The sequence below is a fragment of the Montipora capricornis genome, chromosome 4 (assembly GCF_036669925.1).
Source record: "Montipora capricornis isolate CH-2021 chromosome 4, ASM3666992v2, whole genome shotgun sequence".
Classification (NCBI taxonomy): Eukaryota; Metazoa; Cnidaria; class Anthozoa; order Scleractinia; family Acroporidae; genus Montipora; species Montipora capricornis.
Window position 1 is genome coordinate 33,932,260 of NC_090886.1, and position 10,000 is coordinate 33,942,259.

The following is a 10,000-nucleotide window of genomic DNA, read 5'->3' on the forward strand; positions in this document are numbered from 1 at the left end:
TGTGTTTGTATCCTGTAACAATAAGGCGGCCCTAACCCTAACCCTAACCCTAACCCGGAGAATTTGAAAACAAAAACAAGCGATTCTGAAATTCATTTTTTTCGGATACAAACGCTTTCATTGAAAAAAGTTCAACCAGTTTTGATTGTAAATAATTATAATGTTCTGTGGTTCAAGGTTATATTTTCGTTTTTGGGTAGATTCCCTATTAGAGAGCATTTTAGTACATACCCGATTCGTTCTCGAAGTTTCTTTTGTGTTCTTTTTAAAAAAACAAGCACTGTTATGAAGCCTGTAGTGTTTGATGTTTTTTATTTACATGTAGAGACTTTGTCGAATGGTGTTCAAACCAAGATGCCGAGATCAGGTAACGTCAGACCACAGCGTAGAGCTCCAACTATTCTGAACATAGATTCCAGTGATCCTGGAAAAATTCTCCACCCTCCGAAGAAAGCAGGTATCGCGTTGCGTTGGGTGTAATGATAATAGTGACAGTTGTTTAAATGTCTAGTCTTCTAGCGTTGGGACACTAGTTAGGAACACTGTAAATTGAAATAAACTCAAATTAACTTAAATCAAATCAAGCGTTGGTTTTTGAGGAGAGGGGAAAACCGGAGAAAAACCTCTCGGTGCAGAGTAGGGAACCAACAAACTCAATCCATATGTGACGCCGAATCTGCGAATTGAACGCGGGCCACATAGGTTTGAAGCGAGTGCTCTAACCATTTCACCAGCCCATTCTCGTCACCAGAGCCTCCGATCGACCCCAGGCTCTGGGAAACTCTGTGTAGGAGAGCGTGCGCTGTGGGGTTCTTATTGCCAAAAATTGGCTATTTGAACCTCACGGCGTCTGCTCACTCCTCGTGCTAACATGAATGCACCAATTAGAGACGCTTTTGATTGTTCGTCAGGAAAACCAATGAGAAAACGCTTTGTTTTAGGGTTCCCCAGAGCTCTTCTTCTTCCTCAGTCAAGAGAAGAGTTCTGGGGTCGAGATTTGTTCACCAGCCCTGCTACTCGTGTGTTTCACGGACAACTTCTCGTCTTATTGGCCTTTCATCTGAGGACAAAATAGCGTATATTTATCGAAAGAAGCTGAAAACTGATGCTGTCACTTTGTTCATATGATTCAATTAACTGCACTGCAAGTGTTATTATTGTTCGGAAGCATGGAGCGGATGAACTAGATTTAAATGTGAAAGAAAGTAGACAACCTTTTCAAATTCAAAAGTGGCATGTGGATAGTTCTCCTTCGGTTTTCGGGAGTGTCATAGTTATCAACAATAGCACTTTCAAAGATCTAACTTATGCCCAGTTTCAATCAAATAAGTAGATAAAATAAAACTGGTGTGACATTGCCGCTTGAAAGTCTCGGTTTCCTATTATTTCAAAAGACCAACACTAAAGTGATCAAGGGATACAGTTAGAGCAATGTTCATAGCAAAAACAAACGTTTAAAAGTTCGTGTTAGCGAAGAAAACTCCTACCTGGGCAAGGATTTCTTCTGATATTTTTTATCCTGTGTCGCAAGCTGTTGTAGCTACAATTGTAGCCTTCGTGTAGCTCGCGTACGTCCAGTTGTCGGGCTTTTGGTGACAACGGGAAATACGTCTGTTACGATGGCAACTGAGCTAGCTAGGCTGCAGTTTGCAGTCCCAACCGTTCGTTGTTTCCTCCCCTCGCTCATTTGTTCATCCTCTGGCAAGTAATTTATCAGTAATTTTATTCATTTCTGGTAATTGTTGTCAGGACCAAACGGAGCAGCTTGTAGCACAGCTCCTGATCATGATGTTGGACGTGGGAGTCCTGAACTAGATCTGTCAGTACCTCATCATTTACCAGAGATGGACACTGAAACCCCACGGTAATAAGAACTTCACCCTGCGCTGTTGGTGTTTGGTCATTAGCGACCTTCAGATTGGAGTACGAGGACGACGGCGAGTACGAGTTCTCAGTTCTGAGCACGCGCATTTCAAACATTTTCGTTCTTTAAACCTTATGCGCGTGCTCAGTACAAAAAAACTGGTTCTCATTCTCGTACTCCAATCTGAAGGTCGCTATTGCGCGAGGCGACGAGGCACAACAAGTAGCTATAAATGACAACTAAAACTAACCTTAGCCTCAATTTTTTAATATAAGTGTAATAAAAATGGTTAGGTAACGTCGTCTGACTGGCTTAATTCCATACCTCTCTGTCGAGCACTCACATATGAAACCAGGCTTACCTGCAAAGGGAATAATTCTGGTAATGAATAAAAGGCAATAAGAGCTCTAAAGTACCACGTTGTCCCCGCGAAATGCGTAGAAAAGCGTTTACTAGGAAGTCTCTCTCAGTTGCTTTGGCTGTTGTGCGAAGTCATTCTTCTTGGCGCTGACCGAAAAAATTGCTTTTATTATACGCTTTTGCCTGTGGGGGAGACCGTTGCGCGATGCCCGAAATAACAGCTACGAAGAAGTCTTTCAATAAATTCCTAGCTTTCATCGTATATATTGTTGTGGTTCGTCACACAGTCTTTCCTCCTCATCAAACGGCTTCTTTCTCGTGGCGTGCATTCCTTTCCCTTCGACAGAGAAAAAATAACTGGAGATAACTTTATTCGTGGTTGGATGATCAGCTGTTGTTCGGAAGAAAAGAGGCTACGTCAGAGGCTACTCTATGTTTTGTTTTATCTTGGCAAGGGTTGCCAATCACTCTAATGAACAGCTTATATAATGTTCGTGCGTGTTTTGCATTTTAGTCTAAAGGGGAACGTTTATTCCTACTGAGGAATAACTTTCAACGGAGGAAATGATATTTGCAATCGATTTTTGGTTTTCTGTTTTTTTTTTTTTCAAAAAAGTATTTCAGAAAAAAATGAATTTTAGAACCTCTTATTTCAGTTTTGTTTTTAAATTTTGCGGACGCTGTCATCTTGAATAACTGTGACGTGTTACGGTTGCATCATGGTTCTAACGGAAAGAGCTTTTGTTTGGTAAGAATTGACCTAATCGGCTAACTCAATGTTGTACCCAATTCAAATCTCCTGGGGTTAAGATTCTTTGTGTATTGTATTTGCATTATAATGTAGTATTCACATTTAAATGATATGGAAATACCTGGAACCAAATGTCTTATTCCCAAAGTATTTGAATTTGGTTCAACATTGGTCTAACAGGGCGACCATAAATAAGCAATACTGATATATATATATATATATATATATATATATATATATATATATATATATATATATATATTTATTATTATTATTATTTTTTTAACATTTAGCCATTATAAACGAGTTCAGAGTTTCAAAAAACGTGTGCGCTTCGGGATAAAAGCAAGCATATATTGAAAAAACAAAACAACACAAAACAAAACAAAAGATTTCTAATTCAAATTCTTGAAGCTATTTACCATTACAAAAAAGACAATGAAATGCTTGTTTTTATCCAAACGCGCACATTCGTTTCTTGAAACTTCGAACTGGTTTACTGTAAAGCTGATCATTCTTAAGGAAAGCTGCATTTTTTTGATGGAATGGGTGTCTTGTTTGTTGTCGTTGTGCTAAATCCTTTCCCATTTTGTAAGTACTGACTGGTCTTATTCGGAATTTGCTTACAGCGCGCGGTCTAAGGATACCAAACGCAAAGTACATCGCACCAGTGCCGGTCCCTCCTCCGTGGGGAGTGAAGGTATAGTGGCGGTTTTACGGATGTTTAAGAACTCAACCCTTTTATTTCAGGAGACTCATGCAATCGATACAGCCTGACAATTTGTAGGTCATAGGTAACTAGGGTGGCTCAGCGTAACAATTCATAGAACTTGAGTTTTCTATGGTGTAGTTACAATCGGAGTGGAGTTACGAAAATGTTTTGGCTAACTTGATTATTTCAATGTGGTATGAAATCTCTAGTTCTAGAAAGAGACACTTGTGAATCAGACACGTCCTCTTTGTCTCCACAATCTCATCTGTGCTTTGACTCTGTTTTTCGTCGCAGGTCTTCAACTAACTTCCCAGTTACTATCCGATCTGAAACGTGCCTCTGCCATCAATAAGACTTACAGAATGAGGTACTCGGCCACCGAGGAGGAACTTCTACAGTCTCTAAGCAGCGCCTCTCCTGCTCAAGGTACTTCAAATTAAACTCGAATACGTTCGAATTCATCCTTTGCGCATTTCCCCGTTTAAACGACTGGTGCCCTAAGTCTTAGAAAGACATTAATAGCGACCTTAAGATCTACGACGGCGACTTCAACGAAAGCGTCACCTCAAAATATCACTTTGCTTTAGCATAATTCTTTCGCGGTTATTCTATCTCGTTCACTTCTTACAATTTGTGCGAAGTATCCTAAAACGAAATTGTTACGAGCAGTTACAAAGTGAAAATAGTGAATGAAAGATTCTCTGTTGCCGCATGCTCACGTTGTCGTCAAAACCTCAAATTTGGTGATTTCACGTCGTCGTTATGCAGAGGACCGCAAAGATAGGGCCCCTTTTCCTGAAAAATAGGGACCCTGCAGGAGCTTAGGCGGGGCAAAGTTACTTGCACTCCATGACTAGGGTGGAAAAAATATTTCGTGATTCTCTTTCCATTTCATCAACGCCCGTTCAAATTGGAGCTCTTGCAATGGTGGGCCCTCGAAAATATTGTAAATGCCTTTAATTTCCTTTTTTTAAAATACAATAATTATCCTCTTGTTATTATTTACATTCTTACTCCACTCATAAATTCCATATAGTACGTTGCATATGACACTAGACTATACTGTATTACATTCAACTAATACATTTGTGCACCTTATTTGTTCACGCAATGACAATGATGCGCCGTCTTGGCCACCTCGCACAAGCAAGGAAAATAACCAGTTATAATTACTGGATTTGATTTGTTTGCCTCGAGACAGATCTTACACGTCGTGATCTTTTTGTCGGCATCATACGCAAGCCATGTGTATTTCGATCGTCATGCATCCACTCTTGAAAAACACTGTGTTTCCTCAATGAAATAGCTTTTTGACCTTGCTTGCTACATTGTCCTCTTCACTGTTCACTTCCCCAGCAAGCGTTTCGATGGTCATCTGCACTTTCTTAAATTCTTAGTACTTTAGGGCGAAAGAAAGGATCCAATTTTATCCGTGCCGCGACGAATAACATGAGCCCGCACTCTAAATTATCTGTTACACAAAGTACCTACCTGCGTAACGCTCGTGTTACTGACGAAGGCAAAAGTCGATAAAATTAAAGGCTTTGAAATGGAATACTTTGAAGAAGCAAAGAGCTGGAGTATTCGTTGGAACCATAAAAAGACTGCTAACTTACTTCTAAAAGTATGTTTCGCTAGTAGCATCCTTGTGTGCCCAAGTGGGCGCATTTGAATGACTTTTAATGGGCCGTTTCTATTTTTTTTGCTGGAATCCCGCAAGGGCGCAGCCTATTTGGAAAAAAATAAGCACTCGTAATTTTTTTTCAAAGCCTACAAATTGCATTTGTCCTAAGGCTTGAAAAAATCCCCTCGTGCTCATTTCTTTGAAATTGAACTCGAAATATCATACTTAAAAAGTGGTAAAAAACGTTCTCTGGTGAACTGATTAAAGTATAAGCTTTCTGCTATCAGTCTATAGTCTTCAACAAATGAAAAAAATATTTTAATAAAACTGGAATACAAAAGAAGTGTGAATAAAGCTAGGGGTAAAAATGTGTACAGTAAAATGGAGTATTGCCTTGGCAACGGTTACTGTCCGCGCTGACCGTTTTGGCAGTGTTCCAGGATTCTGGCAGTTTTCGAACGCGGTAGTTGCCCTTGTCGATTACACACGCATCATTCGTACCCCTTTTCGTAAATATTTCCATTGACGCTCCAACTGTTTCATTCGTTAAAGGCTATAGACTGATAGCCGAAAGCTTAACCAGAGAACGTCGTTAACCTGTTTTTAAAAATGTATCTTCCTGGTTACATCTCCATTTTTACTCGAAATATGGTATTAGCTATAAAAATTTTGCGATTGCTGAGTGGTGATCTCTATCTCAGTCGGCAGTAAAAATGACGTTACGACTGTTGATGACGTAATCCCTTCCTTTGGTTCATCGCCTGGTTCCACTGGAGACGAGTATCACTTGGTGCACATAAGTGCTGATGAACTCAGCGACAACTCGTCCACTACCCCTCCCCCAACGACGATGATCCGAAAAAGAAACTCACCCACTAGGAGCAACGAGAGTGGAGAATCTGAAGATAGCCCCACAGGAAGCCCAGGTACGTTAGCATTGGATGATGTGTTTTTATCTTGGGCAAAACGTTCTTAGCTTCCCTCTTTTATGGCGGGCAACTGTTGCTTCCTAGAGTTAAATAACAAAGATGGTCATAACAAGAAGAATCATTTCGGAGCACTTTAAACATATCATTTCCTTCATCACGCCCTTTCACGGGGGACACATGAGCAAAACACCTTTTTCCAAAATGGCCGCCATTTAAATATTCTTTTGTTTTTATTCAAATCAGCCCTTGATGCCTGGTTCTTAGCCTTGAAATTCAAAAGAATATTTTGCCTTGAACGAGGCATCAAGGTCTAATAGCCCATTTCCGAGTTGCTGCATGTCTCAGTTTCAAAACGAGTCCTGGTGCACAACCATTCAAATGTAAATGAGTTGCGTATTCTTATGCAAATCAAACTCATGTCCCTTACAATAGTTGAGCACCAAGACTCACTTCGAAACCGAGACAAACAGCAACTCGCAAATGGCCCATTTGAATAAAAACGAAAGAATATCTAAATAGGGGCCATTTTGGAAAAAAGTGTATTGACCTGCTCCCAACTGCGCGACTTCATAGCTCAGTTCGCATTGCATTGCACCAGCATCACATCGGTCACAGGTTCGAAGCCCATTGAAGCAGCCTGAATTTTTCAGGTGCCCTTATGAGACAATTGCTTAAATTGTCCGGTTATGTGCTAGCTTTCTGTCTGTCTGTGTTGTTTACAAAATTTCTGTCATTTCAATGGTTTCACATTTTTTTGAACGACAGAAATGCAAACTGTTAGCTAGCCCCCACGAGGACACACTCAGGGCTTTTCGATCACGGTCAGTGACGAAGCCCTAAGAGTGTCTGCGCGGAAGGCTAACTGTTAGCTTCTCACTTGAACATTTTCTTGGGGTCGTTTTTTCGAAGTTATAATAAACAAAGAGGAATGTGACGTCAGACCTGTGGCTGTTATTGCTTTCTTAGATATCACCAGTCCTCCAATGAAGAACTGTAGCAGAGAGGACGACACAGGAGTGGTTGACAATTAATGCGAAGCATGGAAATTATTCTGACTTAATTATGATGACGTTGTACATAATACTCTGACTAATGTTGAAGATATGCATAATTTATTTATCGGAGAGAGATTTATTTAGTTGTGTTACCGTGAAGTGTTGATAATTCTAGTTTCTCTTGAGAAAAAGTAGCTTAAAATTACTGTGAAGTTTTACTATATGTTGCTACAAAGTTTCCTTTGAAATATCATTTTGGGGATCTTTTTTTTGCTTCGTGGTCGTATATGTAGACTTCTGCTCCCCAATAAGAGAGATCAAGCTTTCCGTGTTGTCAACTTCTGCAGCTGAAGTGCAGAGATATACCCTGGTCACAGAGGTTTTTCTTGAGCCGCGAGAGAGCAGCGAAGCGCCGAAGACGAGTCGCGAAGCGGCGAAAAGAGAAAAACCACTGGTTACCTTGGACTTGAATATCACTTTCATGCAGACGCCATCTGTCAAACGCGTCAAATTGAAAATTACAAAAGGGACCAATGGCAACTTAGCAATCAAGCCTCCCGTCGGTATTACCAGTCAAACGAACCAATCATATTGATTTCCGTGTTTGTAAAAATATCAACCAATCTGAGCCTGACCCTGGCGTCTGCATGAAAGTGAGATTTAAGTCAAGGTAACCAGAGGCTTTCTCTTCTCGCCGCTTCGCGACTTGTCTTCGCTGCTTCGCGGCTCTCTCGCGGCTCAAGAAAAACCTCTGGTAACAGAGATAGAGCTTTTTTGCGTTTTCCGTCAACGGGAAACGGCAATCGCTTGTCATAAAACTACGAAAATCCTTACTAATGGACAAGAAATGGGCTACAACACTGTAGAAGTTCTTTGAGTTTAAGCAAAAAGCAAATTAAAGCCAGACGTTTCCGTTTGCATATACATGGAAAAAATTCTCCATTCCGATTGGCTAAGAATGATGCAGTTTCCAGGTAACACTGCAGAAATGAGGTAATTCAGTGCAAAAAGTGCTAACCAACCAAGCATTCTGATTGGGCAGGGATCAGAGAAAGTCTCACATGGCCAATCAATTGCGGGCAATTTTTTTGCGCGAAAACCTTGCATTTCATTTGATAATTACGATTATCTTGTCGCGAAATTTTTTCTTGTATTTTATGATAAGTAATCACGTGATTTTTCTCGTGCAATTTGGAATACTAAGGACGAGAAAAGTTTGTTCACAGACCACAAATTACACTCGCCTAACGGGCTCGAGCAATGTCGTTCGTCTTTGAAAAAATTTGCTGGTGCTTACTTTGTTCAAATTGCACTTAAATTCATGTGATTACTTAAACTAAATGCAGATACCGTTCAATCGGTATTTCTTGCATAGACATTTACATCTGTTCACCTCTTACTAGTTTTAACACTGTGTCCTCTTTTAGTTAGTCCGACTCAACACTTCTTTAAGAGTTTTAATGGCCTCTTGAAAGTGAACTACAGAGGATAGTAGCCATGCAGACCTCCTGAGTCCCTCGTTCAAATATCCTGTTCACGCCCCTGTTGTAAACTCCACGTTACCTTTATTGGCTGGTTGTAATTCTCAGATAGCTGTCAACTAATTCACCCCGGGGAAATGGCTTTCAATCCCCTAGGTGTAGGACTCAGCTCCAACCTTCTACTTCCTAAAATTAAAAATGGCGGCCTATCGCATAATAGCATTTGGTTTCACGCACGTCCTTGCTGTAGTATAGCGTGCATCACAGTTGTAATAGGAGCAGAAGATGCTCTTTTAGTCACAAAAAATTTCATAATGTCAGGTTCAGGCATTCGGTTAGGGTGTGGAAGGCCAATTTTCTGTTATTTAAGGTGAGTTACCACAGTTTTTCGAAGAGAAAGATCCATATTTTGAAGTCCGAAATTAAAGCAACAGGATGTCTCTTCTAAAGTGTTAGTCACTGCAATGGCAATTTTCACGATGGCGTCATTAGACTACAACTACCACAATTCAGTTTGTTTTTCTTTTCATATTTAAATTTTGTAGTCCCAGTGGGGTAACAATAGCTCTAGTTAACATGAGACAAGCGAAGCCTGAAGGATTCTGGTACTTGTAGTCAAATGGCGTCATCATGCAAATGTCCTATTGATGTATATTTAGTGACCGAGCTGCTGGAGGGGGGACTGGAAACTAGACGTTTCAAAGGCTTTGTTCCCAAAACCTAGCCGTACGTCCGTACTACCAGGGTTAAAATTTTGGGAATTAGTAAACGATATGAAGACGAGACCGTCAACATTTTTTAAAAGAGATCTATGCGACAAATTTTCAGTTATTACCAAGATAGACGAAAATCGACGTGTTTACCATTTGCGAAAAACCTGTCGCACAGATTTAACTATTTGTTTCTATACATGATTGTTTTTTCTCGCTTAGGAAATCCTGAAATTTTAAGGTGGGATCATATGGCTACTTTTTGAGGCCTTTGAAATGTCTAGTTTCCATTCTCCCCTCCTAGAGCTCGGTCACTATGTATAGCATTTTTCCTTGGTTTGCATTTATTTGTTAGGTAAAATTACATTTTACATCAGTTGCAGTGACTAACACTTCAAAAGAGACATCCTGTTGCTTTAATTTCCCAGATTTCCATTTTTTCATCTTTTTCTTCGGAAAACTGTAGTACGCAAACTTAACGTGTCTCGAGCGTTAAGCCCCGTTCAAACGGTCATGATAGTTGATGATAGTCTCAACTATCACGCACGTTTGAACACGAACTATCATTCACTAT

General features: G+C 40.2%; 1 protein-coding gene across 3 annotated transcripts in view; it reads left to right on the forward strand.

Moving 5' to 3' along the window:
* Positions 1-7,502, forward strand: part of LOC138045982 (E3 ubiquitin-protein ligase TRIM37-like) — a 47,659-nt gene extending 40,157 nt beyond the window's left edge. For 2 of the 3 annotated variants that reach the window (XM_068892643.1, XM_068892645.1), the window contains 6 exons: positions 326-457; positions 1,750-1,864; positions 3,605-3,675; positions 3,982-4,113; positions 6,013-6,237; positions 7,207-7,502. In XM_068892643.1, the coding sequence (XP_068748744.1) occupies positions 326-457; positions 1,750-1,864; positions 3,605-3,675; positions 3,982-4,113; positions 6,013-6,237; positions 7,207-7,271 (740 nt within the window). In that variant the 3' untranslated portion in view covers positions 7,272-7,502. The remainder of the gene's footprint in view (positions 1-325; positions 458-1,749; positions 1,865-3,604; positions 3,676-3,981; positions 4,114-6,012; positions 6,238-7,206) is intronic. The other variant, XM_068892644.1, reaches the window with a different exon arrangement.
* The last annotated feature ends 2,498 nt before the right edge of the window (positions 7,503-10,000 follow it).